This window comes from Euleptes europaea, chromosome 11 (assembly GCF_029931775.1).
Source record: "Euleptes europaea isolate rEulEur1 chromosome 11, rEulEur1.hap1, whole genome shotgun sequence".
Classification (NCBI taxonomy): Eukaryota; Metazoa; Chordata; class Lepidosauria; order Squamata; family Sphaerodactylidae; genus Euleptes; species Euleptes europaea.
Genome location: NC_079322.1, coordinates 37,401,816 through 37,428,735, shown reverse-complemented (window position 1 = coordinate 37,428,735; position 26,920 = coordinate 37,401,816). Strand labels below are relative to the sequence as shown.

General features: G+C 42.0%; 1 protein-coding gene across 1 annotated transcript; it reads right to left on the bottom strand.

Moving 5' to 3' along the window:
• Positions 1 to 2,259: 2,259 nt before the first annotated feature.
• EFHB (EF-hand domain family member B) lies at positions 2,260 to 26,918 on the bottom strand. The gene is made up of 13 exons (XM_056857076.1): positions 26,826 to 26,918; positions 25,330 to 25,392; positions 23,731 to 23,874; positions 22,512 to 22,692; positions 21,272 to 21,382; positions 20,362 to 20,491; positions 18,312 to 18,395; positions 13,945 to 14,012; positions 12,682 to 12,836; positions 11,595 to 11,802; positions 6,284 to 6,502; positions 4,699 to 4,880; positions 2,260 to 2,476 (listed from the first exon to the last, which is right to left on the bottom strand). The coding sequence occupies exons 1-13, from the start codon at positions 26,916 to 26,918 to the stop codon at positions 2,300 to 2,302; spliced, it is 1,815 nt and encodes a 604-aa protein (XP_056713054.1). The 3' UTR covers positions 2,260 to 2,299.
• Between the last annotated feature and the right edge of the window lie 2 nt (positions 26,919 to 26,920).

The following is a 26,920-nucleotide window of genomic DNA, read 5'->3' as shown; positions in this document are numbered from 1 at the left end:
CGTATCAATTTACTGGCATTTGTTGGCATTCCACAATTTGGGCCCATCTGCTAGGAAACTGTTGTGTCGACTTTGTTAGGCGATCAAGCCAGTTTGGCAGATGGTGCTTTACCAAGCATTAGACTTGTGTGAAACGTGCAAGTCACAGCTTTCTAGCAAATGCTACCGTTTTATCCTCGTGTGATCAATCCCAAATATTGATCACACAGATTAAACAGTGTGCTTCCATACATCTGTAAAATACATTCTCATACAATACGCCTAGTTGAAAACCCCCAACAACGTCCTTGCTGGCCTGAAGGGACATTGGTAAGGTTTACACAATAAAGCCATATATTGATGGATTGCTTTCCACTCAACACCAGGTGCTGGATTTACCCTTCAGCATATATCTAGAAGCACTGGTTGAGGTTTTTGGTTTGTTTGTTTGTTGGCACTATCTACCATGTCCTACAAAGAGCATATAACAGCTGGAATCCAGCATATGACAGCTGGTGCACATGACCAAACTGCCACTGGCTGGAGGCCGACATGTTTAGATTTCTCAGGCAGCGACCTTGCAACCAAGAGGTATGTGAATAGGCAATGAAAAATGAATTTGACTAAGACTTATCGGTTTTACAGACACGATCTGCATCTCCCCAAGAGGCAGAGAAACATCAATATGTTTTACAGGTCAATAACAAGAGGCATGAAGCAATAGGGCAATGAATTGCTTAAGATGCTAGTGTGAAATCCTCTGTAGACGGCTCAGGCCTGAAAGCTGTGGAGAGAAGTGTGGAAGAGTGGCAGCTAGATATCCTTTTTTAAAGGTTTGCCTCTTTTTGAGGATTTGTAGATTGGCTCTCCCTTCCTCGTACTGGTGGCAGAAAGTGCCACAAGTTGCAGCTGACCCTGTAGGGTTTTCAAGGTAAGAGACTTTCAGAGGTCGTTTGCCAATGCCTGCCTCTGAGTCGCAACCCTGGACTTCCTTGGTGGTGTCCCATTCATGTACTAATCAGAGCCAACATGTTCATTACCTTACACACAAACATGTTAGTTTTCTGAGCTCCACCAGTGGCAAGCCATGATGTGGAGCAGATGAATCTGATTAAACGCTAAGGAGAGAAGGGGCAAGGACTAGGTTATTCATTTTCTTTATTTTTTTTTTAATCATATCCCACTTTTCTTCCTGATTGAGGGCCCAAGGTCACCTGGCAGGCTTCCATGGGAGAATGGGGGATTTGAACTAGGTCCCATGTTTGCCTCTTTTCGGGGGTTTATAGATTGGCTCCCCCCCTTTCTAGTTAATGATACAAAATCTTGGATATATTTTACACGCTCATTGCCTAGAACAAACATGATGTCAGGTGATACAGAAAGGAAGAAAGGTAGACGCCAGGCTACAATCTAGAGAAACAGTGTGAAGCAGAGAAACTACAGTATTTTCTTAAAAGAGGGTTTTAGAACACAAAGAGCTGAACTCCTAGCATCCATCCATATCTTGTCTTTAAAAAAAAAATCAAGACGAAGCTCTAAAGAACAGCTTCCTTAATAATTTATCTCTTTTGAATTGGTTTCTCAAGTACCTTGGCTTTGGTTAAAATTTAAACACATTTATCAGGCTGGAAATAGGAGGGGAAAATACAATGCAAATATATTCTCTTTTCTTTTCTAAGTCTCTTTCTCTGGCATCCTAACTGGTAATAATGGAAGAAATATTCAAAGAGATTGGGACATGAACACTTGCCAAGTTGATGGTATTAGTGTTTCCAGTAAACTGAAGACTAGCAGATGTAATCTGTCCACACCAAGCCATTTTGGCATGTTTTGTTTTAGTAAACACTACTAATGTGCTTGTGTAATATACACCGGTCCACATCATGTCTCAGTTTGATCTCAACATTTGTGGGGGTTTTAGCACTACCTAAAATATTTTCTTGATATATGTGCCAGCATTCTTTAATGCCAGTCTCCCTTCTGTCTATATATTACTCTTCCTACGCACTTGACACTGAGAGACACTGTCCTTCAGTGTTACTCCTCTGAAGATGCCTGCCACAGCTGCTGGCGAAACGTCAGGAAAGAAAATACCAAGACCACGGTCACACAGCCCGCATAACCTACAAGAACCAATTGTATACAAGTTTCTCATTTGGAATGTTTTCTTTATCTTCAAAAATAAGTTTCTGAATCAAAAGCGTACAGGTTGTTTTTTATTTATTTTCAATGACTGAACTTGTACTCTCTCTATTTTGCAAACACAGTAAAAATGGGAGAATCTTTTTCACATGCAGCAAGGATGTAAATAAAATAAATATCACAGAGAACCCATCATCTGCTTTTTTATGTATGATGCTTGCATCTCGTCCAGTACATTTCGGACAGATTCCACACAAGCCTCTCCTTTATGATCTTTCAGGCAGGCCTGCCTCCATACTTCATCAAAACTTTCATCTGAAATACTCACACCAATGTTGCGCAGAATGCGTGCAATCTATAAAGTAACACACAACACATGGTGAAATTACAGTGGAGAGAGGGAACAAATACGGGAAAACCTGTTAGTGATTCAAGATAAAAGGCCAAAATAGACACAATGCTGAGAGTTTGCAAATGAGTTCCCAGACAGTTTTTGGTTATAGACACGCATAACCTCAATTTGGGTCAGAACTGTGACATGGGTGGTGCGGGATATTAAGCCTTCCCCCACAGCATTTTCCCAATCTGAAATAGTTCTGCATACACCAGAGCAAACACACAGATCCTGATCAGGACTTGCATAATGTTTAGCGTAATGTACCAATTTTAATTCAGGAAAATAGCCCAAAGGGAAAGCTTAAACCTTCTTCCTTCTCCTATTCTGAGGTCTCAATCCATACCAGAGTCTTATATGCCTGCTTTTAAAAAAAAAGTTGCTTCAAATTCATTTATAAAGCTCCCCACATCCAATCTGATTATTTCTGAAATCATTTTTGGTTGCAGATTACTGAGTTTTTATTGTAACAGACTCACAGCTCATTCCTGGGAGCCAAATGGGCTTAGGAGGCAGCCAGACCCCTACACCAGTGTCTGTGCCACTTGCACTGTGCAAACTGGCATGGGTGCTGGCGTAGTGCCACTTACACTAGCCCCCCAGGACTGCTGCGGCAGCACAGCCCTAGGACGCCACCTTGGCCTCCTGCCACATCCTGCTGGTGCAAGTCCTCATACCAGCGTCTCGGGAGGCATTCCCAGGGCGTTCGGGGGGGGGGGGACTGCCAGTAGGCAGCTTCCTAACTCCTTCCAGGCCAGGAATGCCCCCTTCCACTACAGCGGTGCTGCGCCAGCTTTTTGTTGGCGCAGCATTGCTGTTTTCAATGGAGCTATTTCCCCCGTTTCCAAATTTTTCTTTCTTTAAAGGGCAAAATTATAGGGCAACATACTAGAAGAAGAAACAAAGTTGGTTTTTATATTCTGACTTTCTCTACCACTTAAGGAAGAATCAAATCGGCTTACAATCACCTTCCCTTCCCCTCCCCACAACAGACACCCAGTGAGGTAGGTGGGGCTGAGGGAGTGTGACTAGCCCAAGGTCACCCAGCTGGCTTCATGTGTAGGAGTGGGGAAACCAACCTGGTTCACCAGATTAGCGTCCGCCGCTCATGTGGAGGAGGGGGGAATCAAACCCGGTGCTCCAGATTAGAGTCCACCACTCCAAACCACCACTCTTAACCACTACACCACACTGGCTGTAACAGTGCAATCCTAAATGTTTCTAAGTCCACTGAAGTCAATGGGATTAGAAGAATGTAACTCTGTTTAGGATTTCACTATAAACGGGCTACTATAGATGCGGAATTTTAACCAAACAATGTGAAAATGCACAAATAGCCAAGGAAATCTCTGCAATACGTTTGGAAGCTTCAGTGTTCACAAAATGTGGTGTGGCTAAGATCTGTGAACTCCTGGGTAACATATACAACATCGTGTAATTAGATTATTCTACTGGGAGGAAAAAAGAAGAAGCTCATGGACATGTCAACCTCGTTCTAAATATCTCTTGACCTCTGACACCATCCATGTGGAGAAAATTCTGTTTTGCATTCATTGCTGATGCGAATGCATAGGCATGAACACTGACAACAGAACTTCCACATGGGAGGTTTGCATACTTTCCTCTGTCAACCTCCATTTCCCCTGCATTTTCTCTTTGCTGCACCAATGGAGAGCTCTTTGAGGGCTTTTTTCTTTAACTGGGAATCGTTGTTGTTTTTTTAAATCATCTGGTGACGAATGAAGGAAATGGTGCTATGAGGGGCTGACAGAAGGAAAATGGCCCCATTGTAGGTGGGACTTGTGCAAATACAAACCTTCCAGTTCAGACAGTGTGATAATATGCTCAGGACTGATCTTTCCAAAAAGATTGGACCACGGTTTGGGAAAGAACATACAGAGGACAGTGAAAGGATAACTGGAGCAAGATCATAGTACACCATTGTATGGCTGCTCAAAAATTTGGATGCCGAAGCATGTGGAAACAGCCAAAGATACCCTAATCTCTCAAACAGTTCTATAAACCAATTACTACATTTTTTATTCGAGAAATATAGTACCTCAATGGATTTTTATAAATCAGAGAGGCACTCTTACAGCCAAACAAATGGCAGAGAGTGCATCTATTTCACATATATGCTACAAGAATGAGGTCTCAATAAACAAGCTTCTGGATCAATATACCTCTTCTTTTGATCGTGTCTTGAAGAAGTCTCTCTCATACACTCCATTATTGCTAAAGATGGTTGGATATAATAATGCATAAGCACTGGCTTGATCTCCATAATTAGTGATGTCACTGATGCGGCGAAAGCGAGGTGCAGGGATATCTGCACGAATGGTTGGAACCCCATATAATGGGAAAACTATGGCAAAGCACATGACACAAAAAAAGGGGGAAAGGGGGGGAAAAGAAACTGTTATGTTGGAGGTATTAATTCACACAGAACTGTGCCTTGCCATATCTCTAACAAAGTCGGGATAAATTATTTAAAAGAAATCTAAAAGTTTCCCACTAAACGTTCCCACTGAAAGTTTATTTTGGAAATGCAGTACAAACATCTGTTCTTCTAATCTACCTGTGCTGTTGGGGTTTTTAATTACTATGGCCAACTGCACGTGGAATCAAAAATACCAAAATGTTACAGATTAACAAGATTCTTTCACTGTGAGCACAACCCTGCCAAGAAAACAACTTTTTAAGTCTCACTGATTTTGAGGATGTGGAGTTGAATAACTGCTTATTTTACTGGCTGAAATCAACATGAAAACTGCTTAACTTTGGCTGTATCATAGAATATTTCTGTAAGTGTTGAGCATTAAATAGCGAGCTTTGTTTCATTTCAGACAGATACTAAGAAGTAAGGCTCAATTCTAACAGTAAGACAGTTAAAATTAGACTTATGCTAGTATCCATTTTTCTGAACATGTGTTCTTGAAATGCTTATCCAAAATAAAACATCAAGAGTTTAATTTAAAATTGTCACTTGGCATAATACTTGAAACATGTATACACAGTTCTTATCTCAGAGTCTAGATTATTGTTAGCACATCTGAACCCTAAAAAAAAAATGTAGAAAATGCTTCTGGTCCCAGTCTACATAAGGGTGATGGAAATGAACTATGCAAGTTCTATGCAAGTTCTATGGGTCACTTAGGGACAAACCAGAACTCAGGTTCCCTTGCAGCAAAACCAGCAAGCCAGCCGAGAGAAGGCTGGCGGACCCAGAGCAGAGGGAGCGCCTGATGATAATGAGTTCTTTTGCCTGTAGCATCTAAAGGTAAAGGTAAAGGTCCCCTGTGCAAGCACCGGGTCATTCCTGACCCATGGGGTGACATCACATCCTGACATTTCCAAGGCAGACTTTGTTTGCGGGTGGTTTGCCAGTGCCTTCCCCAGTCATCTTCCCTTTACCCCCAACAAGCTGGATACTCATTTTACCAACCTCGGAAGGATGGAAGGCTGAGTAAACCTTGAGCCAGCTACCTGAAACTGACTTTCGTCGGGATCGAACTCAGATCGTGAGCAGAGCTTTTGACTGCAGTACTGCAGCTTAACACTCTGCGCCATGGGGCTCCTGTAGCATCTACAAGCATTTAAAATATTTCCTTTCTTTTATTTCTCTTCTTTATGCTCGCTGACCAACCGGTGATGAGCAAAACAAATTCAACAATACAGAAATAACCAAACATACCAAAATACAGATTCTAAGAGCATTCAAAATATATTGGCTAATGTAGTAATAAAAACATATGTGCATCTACCCACATTTTGAAGGAATGCCTCCCACAACTGCATTATACTGAGAAGAAGTTGTACGATAATCAGAAAACACACGATCTGATGGTCTTGAAAGTGTTCTGGGTGTCTTTTCTGAACTTCCTGGTTCCTTTGGTACAATGTCTTCAGGCTTCAGAATAGCATTTTCATCTGCTTTGTTTTCTGTACCTTCGGGGGGGATGAGGTCAAACGGAGCTCTTCTTTTCCCTGTAAGGAGTAAATGATATCAAAATAGCAAACATTTTCACAGACTAGCAAAACCCTAGGCCATGCATCATAGTCTTGTTCCTATGATAGTCTGCTGTAGGATTTTCATGCCAGACAGCAATTTCCACCTAAATGAGAAGAAGACACAGTCTGGACTGAGAAAAAATTGGGTAGACATCAGCAGAAAGTTGGCATAAGTCTATGAATGCTATTTTCTAAAATGGCCTCTACTTACTTTCTCATAACACCTATCTCATGAACCATGGCACTTCCATTCATAAACTATAGCTACAATCCTGAAGTGGGAGCATAGCACCAGCATGGAGGGCATTCCTGGGGGTGGAGCTGCCTTTAGGCAGCTTCCTAACCCCCTTGGACTCAGAAATGCCCCGTCAAGCTGTGGGGTGGCTATGCCACCTTTTTTGGTGGCGTAGCCTTGCTCTGTTCAATGGGGGCATTTTCCCTTTTAACTTTTTTAAAAGCCTCTTATTTTCGGTGGCTGAGAAGCTTCTGTGGAGGCAACGTGGCTGTGCAGCTCCCAGCTGCTGCCTAACTGCCTCCTCCCCTTCAGGAATGGGCTGCCCATCCACTTATACATTTTTGCTGTTACAATCCTAATAGTAACATCTCCAAAGCTTCAGAAGTTATACAACAAGATACAAGAATAAAAATGAAAGGAAGTTGTTTAAGTCTGATCCCCTTGCATCTTCACGCAGGGTTTTCCGTTTTGTGGCACGCTGTACGAAATGACAAATATGTACTTCTAAAACCACGATTTGATGTGAAATTATGTGACAGATTTTGCCTTTTTCTTTTCCTGTGTCACTTCATAACCCTTTAAGTTCCCAGAGATCGATCCTTTTTTGTTCCTAATGAGTTAAGGATTAATTAATATTGGTTGCAATGGACAGTTTTGACTATGCAGGCCACTCATCACTTAATGGAACCCTGAGTGATCATGACAGTGTTCAAATGCTTCTCCAAGTGCCGCTTGTTATATCAAAGCAACCAGTAGCATCTAATGCTGTTCAAAGCAGGCCTTGTAGTTTGGCATCAGAATCACTATGCCAAAGGACCACACCATTTGTCACACCAGAGCTCACTGCAATTTACCGACAGAGTTCAGGGTACAGGATCATTTCTTTGCCTCAAACATCAAATAAAGACAATGATTGATATAAAGTTGGTGTTAAGTCGAGTGAAAACAAGTGTCAGCTCAGATGGTGATGATATTGTTGTATCTTCATGGACTATGTCATGCATTAATTTCACATGCAAATATGACAATAGTGTATGGTTGGATCCCTATCCTATAGTCCCATCTCACAGTCAGGGTGAACACAGCAAGAGTGATATAGTGGCTGGAGTAGGATCTAGGGCAGGGGCGTTAAACATGTGGCCCGGGGGCTGGATCAGGCCCTTTGGGAGCTCTGATCCAGCACATCAACCAGCCAAGGCAGCCCCCCCTCGCAGTCCCGAGGTATCAATGATCAAATAATGAAAGAAAATAATGTAAGAGTGTTATTGTTTTAAGCATGTTTGTATTTTAAGTAATAAAGTAAAAAATAATATCAGTAATTAGCTTTGCCTGTGTCTTCTATAAAGTTTATTTCTCTGTTACCTGGCATTAAATTTTATGGTACACTTGATTCGTCCCGACCAAGTGACATTTATGTCATATCCGGCCCTAGTAACAAATGTGTTTGACACCCCTGATCTAGGGGGCTCAGGTTTAAATCCCAACTCTGCCATGAAGCTCACTGGGTGACCTGGAGGGTGAGCAGTGCAGAGGCCAAGATGACACCACATTATTCAGGTTGGTGAAAACCAAGACCAAGGCCGAAAACGCACGGGCACTTACTCCGGTTTCTTCCCAGTGTCCTCCCCGTTCCAGCCAGGATCAGTTCAAACCGGGCGGGGGGACAATCTGTGCGCAGAACCTCTCTTGATCCATGGCGAGTCAGCGTGCTGATCTGCCCGTCAAAACTGAAAACGCCAGAGACACGCACTTCCTGGCCATTCAGCAAAGCACACTCCCGGTGGTGATTGGCTGACTCACTGACCAATGACAGCCCTGCGCTCCCACTTTTCAAAAAATTTGGAAACAAAAGGGGGTGAGGTTGCGCAGGGAGGGGTTTGGAGGCATGCGGGACGTCGTGACGCCAGAAGAATAGGCTCCTGTTAATCTGAGGTGAGCCAGGGTTGGGGTCTTCATTCGCAAAGCCGGGTTCATTTTGGGTCGAGACAACGCTCAGCCAGCAGCATCTGTGTTGTTCGTTTGCGAGAATTTGGTCCTGGTTGGAACTGGAAATAAAATGGGAGGAGACTGGGCGGAGACCGGAGTAAGTGCCCGTGCGTTTTCGGCCCAACTGTGAAGACCTCCAGGAGGATCTCCACAAGCTGGGTGAGTGGGCAACACAGTGGCAAAGGAAGTTCAATGTAGATAAGGGTAAGGTGATGGACATTGGAACAAAAAATCCTAACTTTATATGCCAATGAAGTCTAAACTTACTGGGACAGAGAGGGAAAGACACCTTAGGGTCACAGTACATAGCTCAGTGAAATATCAGCCCAGCGTGCCACAACAGTGAAATGGGCAAACTCTATGCAGCATAGTATCAGAAAAGGGACTGAAATACAACATCCAATATTATAATGCCCCTATATAGATATATGGTGGAATACTGTGTAAAGTTCTGGTCACCGTTATCTCAAAAAGGATATTGCAGAGCTGGAAAAAGTATGAAAGACAGCAGCAAAGATGACTAAGGAGCTGAAGCACCTTTCCTATGAGGAAAGCCTGAAGAGTCTGCATCTTGTCAGTTTAGCAAAGAGACAAAGAGGGCACATGATAGAGATTTATAAAATCATGCATAGGGTAGAGAGAGTGGAAAGAGTACTTTTTCTCCTTCTCCCCAAATACTAGACCTTTAGGGCATCCAATGAATTTGATGGGTAGTAGATTCAAGATGGACAAAAAAAATGCTTGCTTATTCAACAAATTATTAAAATGTGGAATTTGCTGGCAGAGTGATGGCAATGGGCCTAAGCAGCATTAAAAGGGGATTAGACAGATTGATGGACTATAGGTCTATCAGTGGCTATTAGCCATGGTGATAAAAGTGAATCTTCACCTCTGAATATCAGAGCCAAGAGGCAACATCAGGGCGAGGCCTTGGCCTCTATGCCCTGTTGACCCTCCAGAGGAAGTGGTTGGTGACTGTGTGAAACAGGATACTGGACGAGATGAACCACTAGTCTGACCCAGCAGGACTCTTCTTATGTTCTTATGTCCTTGACCCAATTGCTCTCTCACAGCCTCACCCACCTCACAGGGAGAATTAAATGAGAAGGGAAGAACCATGTGAACAGATCTGAGTTCCTTGGAGGGAGAGCAGGATACAACCGCATAACTTTCTCAGTATTTTATCCCAGCTCAAACAGACTGCATTTCTTTTTTTTTCTGTGATGAGGATCTGTATCACATAATTTATGATATTGTTTTAAGTTGTCCAAGTGAGTTTGATAGCCTAATTGCTATGATAGGTAGTTTTCATAGTGGTTTGACAGCACTGCATAGGCAAGAAATTGGAATTACTGGTGCTTTAGTGAAAACAGCAGCCCCGGTATCAACATGGCAGAGTTCGAATCAGTAATGAATAGTACATATTATGTGAGATCTCTCCACAGAATGTTAATCCTTGCTGAAGGAATACAATGTATGAACTGGGATGTATTTTGGATGGTGACAGGCAGTAGTAAATATTTGGACATTCTTGATGCAATTAGGCAAATGCTATTTAAAGCAAGACACTCTGCATAATTCCAGGCAGTTGGATGCAGTGCTTTCCATAATCAGCTGAATCAACTGAAGCATAATGAACCAAAACATGGTTTCCAAGAATCCTCCAAGGCTAGCCAGAAGAAATCACAAATGTGACAAATGCAGGTTTATTGTGATCAGTTTCTTGATGTTTATCTATTTACCTATCATACATACTGTGGTATGCTGAGAAAATGCATCATCTTGAAACTGATCATCCAGATTACTATTATTTAAACATCCACACAGGCCATTTTGTTGCAGATCAGAACCCAGGAGGGTTCACTGCATTACTCCTGACATGAAGTCAGAGTGAACAATACAGAGATACAATAAAACCATTACGAGACCAACAAGACAAGTTTAATATGTTTCCAAAAGGGAACCGAAGTATATCAAGGTTCAGACTATCAGCAATGCCTTTCAAAAACTCACAAATGTTGAGACAAGCTACTGTGAAATGATAATACACAATGCAATGGCTGGAAATATAAATCAGGAGCTGCATGCAAGTGAGTTCAAGTATTCCTAGAATACATGGTACAAACAGGGAATCCTTACACTGCATGAATTCAACACTAAGAAACAAGTCCATTCAGATGTTGTTTCACAGAAAACAGCACTTTAGGTTACATTGAATTCTGAAATGACAGGCTAGTTGACAAAATAAAACTACCTATGGATAGCTTTGCAGCAAAACGGACCAAACACATTCTGATATCAGAAAGGGATAAAATGTTCAAGACCAAAGGCTATACTTTCACAAGAACTTCTGCATGGCCAACCTGGATGGCCTACAATTAGGTGAATAAGAAGTGGACATGGTGATATACTCTTGAGTCTTGGGGGAAAGGTGGGATATACTTTTGATAAAGGTACTTTGGGTGTCTTAAGGAGTACAGTACATCTTGGAATACACTGGTTGTAACATCTCAAACAGTACTGAAAGGAGAAACATGCCTGTTCTGTTTTACTGCTGATTCCAAATCTCCAGTTTCCTAAGGGAAATGTCTAATGAATTAGACATATACTGAGAGCCAGTGTGGTACAGTTAGAGTATTGCACTAGGATCTAGGATCTGGGTGACCTTGGGCCATTCATACTCAAGCCTAACCTATGTTTTTGTGAAGATAAAACAAAGGACAGGAGAATGAGGTAAGCCACATTGGGTCCCCACCCAGGGGGACAGGAGATAAATGAAGTAAATAAACAAAAAAATATAGGAATCAACTCTATGGACTGAATTATATCTGAATGATTACCACATACCTTTTGTAAGTATGTATTTTTCATGCTCGCCAAAAGACATTTTGTCTTTCCAGTTGAGGAAATTTACAAACTCCAGATAGTCAATAAAGCCATCTTCATCCAAATCGCAGAAATCAAACAAAGCGTCCAGAAGCTCTGCATCCAGGTCAACATTAAGCTGAAAGCAGGCCTTGTTCAAGTCATCCTTGCTTATTTTCCCATCACCATCCTAAGAGCACAAAATCAGGCTGCCATCAAGCTTCATAATGCGCTTTGCAGTATGAGCAGGTCTATCTTGATTTTATTACGCAAGCTGGATGCTAGGCCTACAACCCAGTGGACTGTATCCTACCACTCCATTGAGCAATGTCTGCAGAGGTTTTCCAGCCTAAGGAGCGTTCTTCTAACTTAAGTGACTCTTCCACTAGAGGAAGTTCCTCCAGCCTACGGTAGATGCCAATGGGTGCATTCAGGCAACCTCTGTTTGTTTGGAATGGCCATGAGCCTGGCTTGTCTGCTGTGCTCCTGTGCCACTCCTCGCTCCCCATGACTGAAAGTTTCCTGGTTTAAGAAGCTTGGGGTCATATCTGGGCACCTGGGCAAATTGTTTCTTTCTCCATGACCAAGAATCTAAACTGGAATTAAATGACAGCTTAGAATCCCAATTTGTGGTCAGGATATAAACTCTTAATTTGTTCAGGTGCTTACAACTGGATGTTTCTGCAAATTGGAGTTTGACTCGAGGCTTCCCAAACCAGGAAGCTTGCACCTGAGCTCTGAGCAAGAGGACAAAGAGGGAGTACAGCAAACAAACAAGCAGCAGTTTGTTATGACATTTGTGGCATCTGAATCCAGAGTAGGAATGGGTAAAGGCTACCCAGGGAGACTCAATGCCTGAGATGGGATGGGTATTCGTAGTTATCTAATGGTGTGATCACACACTCACCATAAAAAAAGAAGAAAAGAAAAGTTCTACTCTTAATATATAAGGAATAATTTTTGGCTATAAATTTTATGCTCATATTTAGGAATAATACTGGCAACTGAGAATAAATATTTTATCCAGCATTCACACAAAATGCTCACCTCAGTTTGGAATGCCACTAACCTTATCATAATGCCTGAATGCTTCAAATAATGTTTCAAAGTTGTGGTAATTAGCTTTCTTCAAGTGTTGTCGAATTGCAGTAAAAACAGCCCGTTGTCTGTCTTTCCCCCGTAGGTATTCACTTGGAAGCCGATAATGAAGAAGGTCCCCAACACCTATATAAGCAACCAATCATCAAATAAAATCAAAGCTCTCCAGTACCATGTTTTAGTTCAGCACAAGAAACTAACTTATACAGAGTCACTCCATTGGTTTGCCAAGATCCATACTGTCTACTGTGACTAGCAGCAGCTCTCCAGGGTCTTCCACATCCCCTTCTACCTGATCCTATTTAACTGGAGGTGCCAGGGATGGAATCTGAGACCTTCTGCATGCAAAACAGATGCTCTACCACTGAGACACAACCCCTTCTCTAAGTAACTATTCTGAAAGACCTTATCACATGGCAAGCTTCTGGACCCAGGTTGGTGAAGTTGCTAGAAGTGCCAGTTACAACTGGCTTGTAATCTGCTTATCTGACCTAACATGCAATTGTAAGCATTGGATGGAGCAATTGTAGCACCCACAGTATCAGGCTGTAGCTCAGTGATAAAGCGCCTGCTTTCCATACCGAAGGCTCCAGGTAAAAACTTGTGTCTCCAGTTAAAAGGATCAGATAATAGGTGATGTGAAAGATCTCTGTCTGTGACCTTGGATAGCTGCTGCCAGTTTGAATAGACATAAGAACATAAGAAAAGCCATGTTGGATCAGACCAAGGTCCATCAAGTCCAGCAGTCTGTTCATACAGTGGCCAACCAGGTACCTCTAGGAAGCCCACAAACAAGATGACTGCATCAACATCCTGCCTGTGACAAGACTGAGCTTGATGGACCAATGGTCTGATTCAGTAGAAGGCAGCATCGTGTGCGTTCATATGTACCCTTGAAGACAGTCTGAACAAGTGCGGAAAGCTACGTACAGAAGGATATACAAGGTGGAACTTTTTCATCAAGGCTTTTTATAATTTGGCAAACTGAATTTGGGATGATCTTTTTTTTTAAATCAGTTGTTTACTTACCTGGATAATGACTAATAATCCTACGTCAAATTGTGCTTGTATCTTTTAGAGGTACTGCATTTCATTAGAGGTACTGCTCGGGCGTATTTAGGCTGCCTTGAGTCTTAGGGGAAAGAGGGGGTACAAATACTTTAAAGAAATAAATAAACAAAAATGAATAGTGAGGCTCTGAGTAAAGTTCTGTGGAAGATGCGTATATACTTGCCATGATCATCAGGCTTTAGGCACATCCCAAATGAGTGGTCTGGAGGGACATTAAGCGTATCCGCTATGCTGTAAAAGAAAAGAATCTGCTAAATAAGTGTTTGATTTTTCACCCAAGTGTAATCTTTGTTCAAGATGAGAAAACGAAATCAGGGCTGTCAGTTCACCTCTTGTCCTGTATGTAAAGATTAAAGACAACTGATGAAGACATTTGGTAAGAGTTCACCTGTAATGTGTTCACTGGGGCTTTTTCCGCATGAATCAAAGCTACAACCACTGATAATCCATTTCTTTTACAACCCTTTTTCCTCTTAGCACATAGTAATAACTGTCAAAAATATTTGCACAGCAGGCAATGAATGTCTTTGATCTTGATGCTTATATTTTCTTGAGAGAGAATGAGAAAGAGAGAAGAGGAAAGAAACTCAAGCAGCCTAAATAAATGCACATTTATATCTGTTAAATAAGAAAATAACAACAGAGTTTGTTATACACCTATCAAAAAAGGAGAAACTGTGCTTTCAGTGCACTAATTGCAGCTGAGCAAAGATTAATATATGGAAAAAATATTTTTTTAAAGTAGGGTTTATTGGAGCTAAAATGTATTTAAAGTTTCACACCATTTTTTTTTTTAGGGAACTTGGCTGAATCAATGACTTGATCTCTAGAAATCCTTAGAACATAAGAACAACAGAAAGGCTATGCGGGATCAGACCAAGGTTCATGAATCTGAGCATGGTAGTGCCGTTGAGACTCTATGGGTAAACATAAAAGGAATAAGAAATAATTGTGATATTATTGTGGGGGTCTGCTATCAACCACCAAACCAGACAGAGGACTTGGATGGGACACTCCTAGACCCGATCACAAAGTTCTCAAAGAGATGGGACATGGTGGTCATTGGAGATTTTAATTACCCGGATATCTGTTGGAAGTCCAACGCTGCTAAAAATGCAAGATCCAGTAAGTTCCTGACTTGTTTTGCTGACAACTTCCTATTCCAGAAAGTGGACAGGGAAACAAGGGGATCTGCTATCTTAGACTTGATTCTCACCAACAGGGAAGAACTGGTCGATGAGGTTAAAGTAGTAGGCACCTGGGTAGTGGTGACCACGTACTCTTGGAATTTACAATCTTGGGGAAAGGAAAACCTGTACGTAGTCAGACATATAGGTTAGACTTTAAAAGAGCAAATTTTAATGAAGTTAAACTTATGCTAGGTAGAATCCCATGGTCAGAAATACTTAAGGAGAAGGGAGTTCAAGAAGGGTGGGAGTTTCTTAAAAATTAAATACTGAAGGCGCAATCACAAATCATTCCTTTGAGAAGGAAAAATGGGAGAAGCCTAAAGAGGCCAGGAGTTGAGAAATAAAAAAGACTCATTTAGGAAATGGAAGGAGGGCCTTATAACCAAAGAAGAATATCAACAAATAACTAGTGCTTGTAGGGAGAGTGTTAGGAAAGCTAAAGTTCAGTATGAACTTAGGCTAGCAAGAGATGCTAAACACAACAAAAAAGGGTTCTTTTCCTATGTACAGAGTAAGAATAACAAGGACAACATAAGCCCACTGCGTGGACCGGAAAGTGAAATTGTAACGGGAGATGAAGAGAGGGCAGAACTTCCTCAATCTTTTCTCATGAGGGAAGTGGTGCTCAACATGGCATAAACAGAACATGTGATGAGGGAAGGGATTTGCAGCCTAGAATTGGTATTGGGGTAGTGCATAAACACCTGGTTTCTTTAAAGGAAACAAAATCCTCTGGGCCAGATGAATTGTAGATGTAATTGCTGAACCTCTGTCCATTATTTTAGAAAACTCTTGGCAAACAGGTGAGGTGCCAGAAGATTGGAGGCGGGCAAATGTTGCCCCCATCTTCAAGAAGGGGGAAAAGGAAGATCTGGGTAACTACCGACCCTTCAGCTTGATTTCTATACCAGGAAAAGTTTTCGAACAAATCATCAGTCAGTCCTTGAGCATTTAGAAAGGATGGATCTGATCACTAAGAGCCAGCACGGGTTTCTCAAGAATAAGTCATGTCATGTCTTACCTCCTTTTTTGATAAAGTTACTACCTTGCTGGATCAGGGGAATGCTGTAGACATAGTTTATCTAGACTTCAGTAAGGCTTTTGATTAGGTTCCACATAGTATTCTAGTTGACAAATTGGTTTAGATCCTAGTATTGTTAGGTGGATCTGCAATTGGTTGACAGATCGTACCCAAAGAGTGCTAGTTAATGGTTCCTCATCCACTTGGACAGAAGTGACTAGTGGAGTTTCTCAGGGATCTGTGCTGGGCCCTGTGTTGTTCAACATCTTTATAAATGATTTGGATGAAGGAATAGAGGGGATACTTATTAAATTTGCATACCAAATTGGGAGGGGTAGAAAATACAGTAGAAGACAGAGCCAAGTTGCAGGATGATCTTGACAGGCTGGAGAAGTGGGCTAGAACTAATAAAATGCACTTCAACAAAGACAAATGTAAAGTTCTGCATTTAGGTAGGAAAAATCAAATGCATAATTATAGGATGGGGGAGACTTGTCTGAGCAGTAGTGTGTGTGAAAAGGATCTTGGGGTCTTAGTAGACCAAACACTGAACATGAGTCAGCAGTGTGATGCGGTAGCTAAAAAGGCAAATGCAGTCTTGGGCTGCATCAACAGAAGTATAGTGTCCAGATCATGTGAAGTGATGGTATCGCTTTACTCCGCTCTGGTTAGACCTCAACTAGAGTACTGTGTTCAGTTTTGGGCACCACAATTTAAAAAAGATGTAGACAAGCTGGAACGTGTCCAGAGGAGGGCAACAAAGATGGTGAGGGGTCTGGAGACCAAGTCCTATGAGGAAAGGTTGAAGGAGCTGGGTATGTTTAGCCTGAAGAGGAGAAGACTGAGAGGGGATATGATAACCATTTTCAAATACTTGAAGGGCTGTTATATAGAGGATGATGCTGAATTGTTTTCTGTTGCCCAAGAAGGTGGGACCAGAACCAACAGGTTGAAATTAAATCAAAAGAGTTTCCGTCTAGACATTAGGAAGAATTTTCTAACAGTCAGAGCGGTTCCTCAGTGGAACAGGCTTCCTCAGGAGGTGGTAAGCTCTCCTTCCCTGGAGGTTTTTAGAAGAGGTTAGATGGCCATCTGTCAGCAATGCTGATTCTGTGACCTTAGGCAGATGATGAGAGGGAGGGCATCTTGGCCATCTTCTGGTCACTAGGGGTATGTGTGGGGGGAGGTAGTTGTGAATTTCCTACATTGTGCAGGGGGTTGGACTTGATGACTCTGGTGGTCCCTTCCAACTCTATGATTCCATGATCAAGTCCAGCAGGCTGTTCACACAGTGGCCAACCAGGTGCTTCTAGGAAGCCCACAAACAAGATGACTGCAGCAGCATCCTGCCTGTGTTCCACAGCACCTAATATAATAGGCATGCATCTCTGATCCTGGAGAGAATAGGTATGCATCATGACTAGTATCCATTTTTACTAGTAGCCATGAATAGCCCTCTCCTCCAAGAACGTGCCTTCCAAGTGCGGCTTGAACTAAAGGAATAATTAACAATGTAAAACCTCCCTGACATGTTAGCTGACATACTACATTCTCCAATACAACCCTAAATTAACCTTTACTTAAGGTTTACTTTCCCTTTGGCTTTTACTTAAGCTCAACCCATACATTAACATGCATCATGTAGTTTAGGCCTCTTTCTTTCTTGACTCACATGCAAAACGTTAACCATTTTTCTTTTTTATGTAATACCAGTGCATTGTCAATGTTGAGCTTTATTTATCAAACAAAAGACAAATTCAGAAGCTACAGGGCAGCCCTTCAGTGTCTGTGGCTGCAGGAAGAAAACTGTAAATCATTCCATTAGCTCCTTGAAGGGGTTTTATTTATGCCATAAATCTAGATATTCTGGTACTTTGCCATTAACCTCCCTCCACACATTCCCACACTGCCAGGTCCACTACTACTATTCAGCTGACAGGCAATCTCAGTACAGAGGCAGAATGTATTCACAGGGCACGTTTCTCCATTATCTTAAACACAGAGTAATTGTGGTGATAATATGAAGCTGCTGGTATTGATCACTGTGTGGCGAGGCTTCACATAGTTCAGCCTATGACTATCACCTCAGCCTCTTCCAGCCTGAAAGGATGTCTTAAAATCAGAGCCAAGGGGGTGGGAAGCAATGTGGCTTACTACACAATGGCAGATGCTAGCAGTCTGAACCTGTTAAGTCACTTGCAGCTCCCCCTGCCAAAAAGCTGAAGGTCAGGAATAAAAAACCTTACCACAATCTGCCAGCCTATTTCAAATGGATTTAACAATGGAGCTAATTCTACCACACCCTCTTGATTCACTTACGGATCGAGGACTTTTCCAAGCTGAGGCTGAAATTTTTCCTTGAAATCATCACTTATTTTGGACACAATTTTTGCAGATTTCTTCCTGCAGAATTAAATAAAATGACAACTGTAACCTACTTTGTTCCCCTCCTTTGGCACTCAGTTTTAATAACCAAGGTGATCCTCAAAGGAGCACAATTTTAACTCTCAACCGATAAGCAATTTTGATTGTACAACTCACCGCAAGACCAGGTTTGGAAGACCAATTCTCATATCAAATAATTGTTAACACACCATTATGCAGTTCATGATTCTAATATTCTTATTGGAATGTTATCATCTGAGAGGCCCTTATGAAAGAAAACCCTGTATAAAACTTGACTCTGTCAAACAAACTACTATATGGTAGCACAATGTATGTCGTCACTGCTTTTTAAAAAAATTCCAGATCAATAGTTTATTTTAAAGTTGTTTCATGTTCAACATCTGTGCCCAATGAATCATGCTAAATGCATTAAGGAGTGGGAGAAATTATTTTGAACAGCACTAGCAGGAACCTTCTGGAGGGTAGCCCCAGTACAGCAGAGTTGCAATCCTATGCACACGTACCTGGGAGTGAGCAAGCAAACATGCATAGGATTGCACTGTATGCTGGAAACCACCATGGAGAGAAAACTAGACTGACCGTTACACTTTGTAACCCTGAGAGCCTCTAAAGCACATGCTCAGCTTCACTCTGCCTCTGGGTTGTTGTTTTTTTATAACCCACTGCCAATCCAAATACTGTAATTTCTTCTTCATTACAAGACATTAAAGCAGTGTAGTCAGTAAAGGAAATTTTAAACAGTGGTAGACTATCCAACATAGTTAGTTTAAAATGTGGTGGTCTGTGAATTGTTAGAACATGTGGGACTTGAACTGAATTTGAGTGATCAAGAGGATCCAACCATCATACACAATGGCGTCTTCAAGACAGCCTCAGTGTTCCATTTTAATTTCCCTATATTTCAGTTTTTTCCCTGTTTACGCGCAGCTTGGTTAACAATCCTGTGCTGTCCCGATTTTTCTTCATTTTCCCTGCTCTTTCCCAAACCAGTTTCTTTGGTACCTTTTTTTAGAAGCGCAAGTGCAATCCCCCCCCTCTGCCAAATACTGAACAGTCTTTAAAACTAAGCATGACACACACACAGGGAAGTTCCATGTAAAAACAGGAAGTGTGGAACAACCGCCTTGATGGCGCTATCAACAGAGACGCTGTGGAGGCAGGGAAAATACAGATTAGGGCTGTAGTCCAGAAGAGGCCAGTCAAATCAATTTCCCAACACAATCAAACCATGTTTAACATATCTAGTTCACAACCTCCATGTAAAAGGGATGAAAGCTCGAAGGCCAAACTAGATTGACACCATGCTAAAAACCTGATGTCACATGTATTGTCATCTTAGAAGATTCCAGCATGTGTATAAGGAATGTATCTACGTGTGCTCCTGCTAGGTCATTTCTGCATCATTTAATGCGACATGTTTACATGTTTAATCTTTGCTTCACCATTGTTTTAGCTCTGTATCAGATTTCTGCTTGTTTTCAAATTTCTAAAAGCCAAACCGTACTGCATAATTTATTGGATGTCCCAGCCGTTGATCGTATTGACTTATACTGTGTAATCCACCGTGAGTCTCAGTGAGAAAGGTGGACTATAAATAATGTAAACAAAATAAAATAAACAATAAATTATGAAATATGGTGACCTCTATGTTGTGCTGGGGGTAAAGGGAAGATGACTGGGGAAAGCACGGGCAAACCACCCCGTAAACAAAGTCTGCCTGGGAAACATCGGGATGTGGCGTCACCCCATGGGTCAGGAATGACCCGGTGCTTGCACAGGGGACTTTAACCTTTTTTCTTTCTTTTTTTTTACTGTTTTATGAGGTGCAATCATCTTGGACTATCCTGAAAAAATATGAAGAAGCTATAGGCTCAGATCATTAAAGAGCCAAAATGTGTACCGCCAGAAAGGAACAAATGAGTTGAAAAGCCAATCCCATCCTTGGGTACCTGTCACAACTTACATCTGTGTCTCGTGAAGCCAGCGTAAAGTTCTGGCTACGTTTCGTCCATCATTAAAATGTGGTGTTTCTTTCCCATAAAGATTAAATCTACGGAATGTAGCTGGGTCATATTTTCTGTTCACTGGTTCCCCTATGGAAGATGAGAATCATCATTTACTATGTGCCATGTGCACAGTGAAAACAAGCAAAAAGAAGATCTAAATTTTGCGTACCAGTCCCAAGCCATCAAGAGACTTGATAAAGGCAATCCCCAAATAGCAGAAGAGACAGTAAACTTACTAGGCAGCCACTAGTATAGGCTTAGATCCAGCAATATGCAAGTGGAAACATAGACTTAGCAGAGACCTTGAGTTTTCCTGAAATTACAAATCATCTCCTGACTACAGAGATCAGTTCCCCTGGAGGAAATGGCAGCTTTAGACAGTGGACTATATGGAACCACACCCCTGTTGACCGCCTTCAAGGAGGCAATGGCAGCTTTAGACAGTGGACTATATGGAACCACACCCCTGTTGACCGCCAGGCCCCTCCCCCAAATCTCTAGGAACTTCCCAAGCCAGAGTTGGCAACACCTGACTGCACAAGATCTTGTGCAAGCAGAAACATAACTGGGAATATAATAAGTCTAATTCAGTTTAAGCAACTACCATGATCTTCCCTTGCACAAGAGCTGCGGTGGAAGCACAAATTTTGCACTGGATCCAATCCATAGTTTCCACAATGTATTATAATAGTATCATCATGATGAACTCCCCATTTCAAATACAACAGCTTTAAAAAAAGTGGCAGTCTACTTCGCATTATATTTTGTAGCTGGAGGAATAAACATAAGCAAACTATAAAGAATTAAATTTAACTCCTATTGATACCTAGCATTTTTTTTCATTAACACTCTCTTGCCTTTACTCACCAACAGAATAATCATTGTGAGATGCAACATACAATTCATGCCCTTCAAGTGCTTCTATATTGACTTGTTCAAATGTCTTGGGTGGATTTATAACTTCTCCACCAGGACCCTCTGCAAGAAATACAGTGTAAGTAATGAAATAATCTGATCGAAATCATTTCTGAGTAAATATCTTGGCAATCGTTTTCACTGCTGGAATCATTCTCATTACACATCACAGGAACAAACAATAGCTAAGCCAGTACCAAAGGACTCCTGATGTGAGCAGACTTTGTTCCAGAGGCATGCGAGGGACCCGACAGTATAGTTGAGCCGTTCATACAATGTATCAGTAGCTCTGTTCTGACTGGCACTTCCTGAAGACATGTGTGTTAGAGACATGGTGTTAGACACTTCATGTCACGCTGAACACGTGTATTAGGAACAGGGTTGCCAACCTCCAGGTACTAACTATTACAACTGATCTCCAGCCTAGAGAGATCAGTTCCCCTGGAGAAAATGGCTGCTTTGGCAATTGGACTCTATGGCATTGAAGTCCCGCCCCAAGCCTTGCCCGCCTCAGGCTCCACCCTAAAAATCTCCAGGTATTTCCCAACACAGAGCTGGCAACCTTAATCAGGAATTAGGCCTACTCTCCCTGCTCCAGTTTCTTTACTAGGGTTGCCAGCTCCGTGTTGGGAAAAACTGGAGATTTTTTGGGTGGAGTCTAAGGAGGGTGAGGGGAGGGACTTCAGTGCCATAGAGTCCTATTGCCAAAGCGGCCATTTTCTCCAGGTGAACTGACTTCTATCGGCTGGAGATCAGTTGTAATAGCAGGAGATCTCCAGCTACTACCTGGAGGTTGGCAACCATATTCTTTACATTTGTTTGACTGTCTGGAAAGAACTCCACAAGAATGTAGCTATATTTATGTGGGCTCTGTTCGCATGATTTGGGAGTCTGTACTCTAACCTTCTGCTAAATCTGTAGAGTTGGGGTTGGGGTCCATATCCAAGGATTTTGAAGGCTGAACATGGCTAATATGTATGTCCTATCATGGGGTAGCATCAGGATTCTGCAGCTGTGCCCCAGGTGTGATTTTTAAAATCTGCTATTAGAAAAAGCATAAGATGTGTACTTGTAATGGCCATGGGTTCCAACAGCCGCTCTGCCTGGGTGCCTTCTTCCACGTATCTCTTGCCCCACACTCAACAATGAGAGAGCTGGCATTCACTGTCCCGACAACATCCTCATTTACTACCTCTGATGGTTGTTATTCCAAATGTAGTGTTAGTCAGATCCAGTCCTTTAGGTAATCTTGATGCAAGATCATGGCACTTCCCAAGGGGCGCTTCACGATTGTTCAGATAAATAGATTCTTTCTTCTCTTTCAGTTTTTGTTGAAAGCATGTTTTGGGAGGTGGATTTACCAGTAAGGCTGCCTGAAGATATTTCACATAGTATGAGATACAAACATTCTGTACTTTCAAAAGGGATTCTATTGCGCAAATCCTATTTGCTTTTTCAAAGACTAGTGCTAACTTATACTGATCAATGCAGCTAAGCTACACCATTTATTTAATGTTTCGCGATCATAACATTTTGAAGTGTATACATATCCATCACTTAATTACTATTTCTGAAATTCATTATTCAGGGAAAGTATCAAGCATCAATATAGCACTAGTTCAACTGATGAAAAATGCAATAACCAACATTCATCAAAGGCACTAACTGTAATTTTTGTAGAATATGTCATCTATTTTTAATAGTTAAACCTTTTTTATTTATTTTTTTAAAAGACAAATAATAACTGCCAACCCTATTTACACCCTCGATTTTAAAGAAAATGGATTGAGGCTACAATTCTAAGAACACTTTTCTCAGGGTAAGCCCCACTGAATAAAATAGGACTTACTGCTGAGTTAGGTTTGCCAGCTCCGGGTTGGGAAATACCTGGATATTTTGGGGGTGGAGCCTGAGGAGGGCAGGATTTGGAGAGGGGAGGGACTTCAATGCTACAGAGTCCAATTGCCAAAGCGGCTATTTTCTCCAGGCGAACTGGAGATTGGCTGGAGATCAGTTGTAATAGCAGGAGATCTCCAGCCACCACCTGGAAGTTGGCAACCCTATTCTGAGTAGATCTATTTAGTATTGCTCTGTATGTGAACAAAGATAATCTAATAAACTGATGAAATGTAGTCTTCAGAGACAGAAGCTGAATTTGGGTTGGGCAATTCCTAGAGATTTTGGGGAGGGTGGAGGTTTGGGGCAGGGAGGGACTTCAGCCAGGTATAATGCCATAGAGTTCAACTTCCAAAGCAGCCATTTTTTCCAGGGGAACTGATCTCTGTCAGCTGGAGGCCAGCTGTAATTCTGGAAGATCTCCAACCACCACCTGGAAGTTGGTAACCCTACAAATAAATGGGATTTTATTTTTATTTTTTTGCTGAGGAAAAGAAACGATTTAAAATCCCTACCTTTATTGAGGATGTGGTTTTTACACCATGTGTCAAATGAGATGCGATATCAGGGTCATTTGCTCGACCATGAAATACTCTTTCTCCACCAAGGGGTGGATTGCTGGTGTTTCGAAACTTTTGTACAACAGGTGGAGTAAGTGGCTATAAGGCAATAGGAAAAAAAGTTTTAAAAGACATCTTGTATGGCAAACATCACTAAAGGCAAACATCATTATGGCAAACATCAGTGGCCTTGGATTCCTGTGAAAGCAGATGAAAATTTTAGATTTTTCTTTACATGAAAAAATCAGCACCTCAGAATGAAGAGAGAAAGTCCCCAAAATGTAATGAGAGTATGCCTTAGTAGATAATGAATAATTATATCGTATTTATTATGCTATTAAAGTGGCGTAAGTAGCCATTAAAGGTCAGGAATGCACTGTTAGAGTCAGTGTGGTACTGTGGTTAGGATGTTAGATTAGGACGTGGGAGACCCATGTTCAGTGTCCTGAACTCCTTAGAGGACAGGCAGGACAAAATATGACAGATTTTTAAACCTGATTTTCCTGTTGATTCATACTAATGCCAGCTGCCTGGAAGAAAGGGTTTTACATAGTACTTGGATCTGTGGAAGTGTGAAAATCAGCACTTCCTTGGAAGTGATCAGACATCTCCCATGTTTTGCTTTCCTCTGTGTTTAACGGCTATCAATTTATTCATGTAAAATATTTTTATCCTTCAGTTTCAGTGTAAAAATCCCCTTTCAAAGCAAAACAATTAGTAACCGAGAAACAATCACAGAGGATCACCATTAAAACAGGTATGTCTTTAAATTACAGGTCCACTATAAGTCAAGTGCTAACACCCTACATGTCAAGAACACAAGCAAAATATCATAAAAACATAGCAGCAGAAGTGAAAAAATTATTTTTACTCAAGCATTTTTTTTTTAAAAAAAACACACCCTAAGCTAAGAAGATAGAAGAAAAAATAACCACCAACAGCAGTCTACATAAATACCTAGGAAAATAAAAATGTTTTTACCCCGTGCCCAAAACTCCAGAAATTTGGCATCAAGCAAACAGCTGTACCAAGAGTATTTATGTAGTGAGGTGCCCCAGCAGAAGAGTTCAGTTTCTGACAGATTCCCATTTTCCCTCAGAAAGCAGGGCACACAAAGCAGGTTATGGAACAGCCAGCCCATTAGATACCTCACTTCTAGATCAATGTTTTTGTGGGATATGTTCTGAAAGAGCACTCTACATGATATGCTACTTAAATAACAAAACAAAAAAGTGCTTCCCTATGGGGTTTGCATAATAACCAAGCAATTGGCAACCACTGTGTGAAAGGCACGTATGCTGGAAACTACTGCTATTCTGGGTCTACTGCAACCAATATGAGAAACTTCATCTCACACATAACCCTAAACACACTTTTCAGCTTCATCTGTATTGTTTGTTCATACATGTGAACGTTGCTAACATGTCATAGAAGTCGTAGAATACAGAAAGCTAAAGATACTGTGGCCATTTAGAGAGCAACTTCCTACAGCAGTTGGTATATGGGAAGAACTTTTGATGATCAATCAACAGATATAAAGAACAGGGTACTTACTTGGGGTACGATTTCTGTGAGACAACTAGCAGCTGTTTCTCCAATAGGTACCAGTTTTCCAGCCTATAAAAAGCAAGTAGAGAGAGACCCTGTAGATTAGGACAAGAGACTACAAGGCAAAATATGCTCATATCCCATATCCTTTTGACGTGGAATGGCTTTATTTTGTATTTATTTTGTATTTGCTTATGTATGTTGATAGCAGAAGCTTTTTCCAGGTGAGTATTTGACATAAGCATTCTTGGATGTCCAGGTCCTGCTATAATTTATCTACCTACTCTCTTTCCCTCTCCAGGCACTCAGCCCCTTGGGAACCGTGGGCTCTACCCAGGAGCTGTTTCTCCCTCCCTTCCAGCCAATGCTCAACTGAGTTGAGGCAAGATGTATCTGAGCAAGTGCAGGATGCATTTCCATCCAGTTTACAGTATGATCTTGGGCTAGTTACAATATTGTAGCATGGCCTAGGCTATGAGAACAAAACGGGGGTGGGGGGAGCTTGTATAACAGACAGATCTCCTAGGCGAACTGTAGTAAACCACCACCACTATAAATATCTTCACTCCTCAATATATGCATACAGCAAACCCATAATAAGGGAGTTGGGCTGCATCCACACATCGGTGGATATTGCACTATGTCGGTAATTGCATCTGCAACAGGATTTTCCTGTGTGGAAAAACCAATTTAATTACAAATTATTGCCGCAGCTCAATATCCAACAATAATGATTTCTAGTCAGATTTTAATCTTGGCCAATTTTAGCCACGTGTCTCCAAATCCTTCTGGGAGCCCTCCGTATTTGCCCCAACCCCAAAGTCCCCTTGTCACTGTGGTCATTGGTCTCTGCCCCCTTCCTAGGATTGCCAGCTCCGGGCTGGGAAATACCTGGAGATTTTTGGAGCAGAGCCTGAGGAAGATAGGGTTTGGGGAGGGGAGGGACTTCAATGCCATAGAGTCCAATGGCCAAAGCGGCCATTTTCTCCGGGTGAACTGATCTCTATTGACTGGAGATCGGTTTTATAGCAGGAGATCTCCAGCTGTTACCTGGAAGTTGGCAACTAGGGTTGCCAGGTCCCTCTTCGCCACCGGCAGGAGGTTTTTGGGGTGTAGCCTGAGGAGGGTGGGGTTTGGGGAGGGACTTCAATGCCATAGAGTCCAACGGCCAAAGCGGCCACTTTCTCCAGGGGAACTGATCTCTATCGGCTGGAGATCGGTCGTCACAGCAGGAGATCTCCAGCTAGTACCTGGAGGTTGGCAACCCTATTGGCAACTCTAGCCGAAGCTGAAGGGCGAGAGATTCAAAACAGACAAAAGGAAGTATTTTTTTTTCACACCAAGCCTGGAGGTTGGCAACCACCCCCCTCCCTCTGGCGTGTCCTGGGGAATCAGAGAATAAGGTTGCGCGCAAGGGATGCGCTTTTCCCTTTCTGCAGGAAGCGCAGAGGGAGAAAAGCAAGGCAAAGAGCGGGGAAAGGGAGCCGTCGACCAAGACTCACCGTGGGGAGCTCCGGGAATCGGTCGACGAACCTCCCTTGATACACTTGCCCCACGGCCCCCCCCAGCCCCTGGACGGGGTGCCCCCCCACCATCC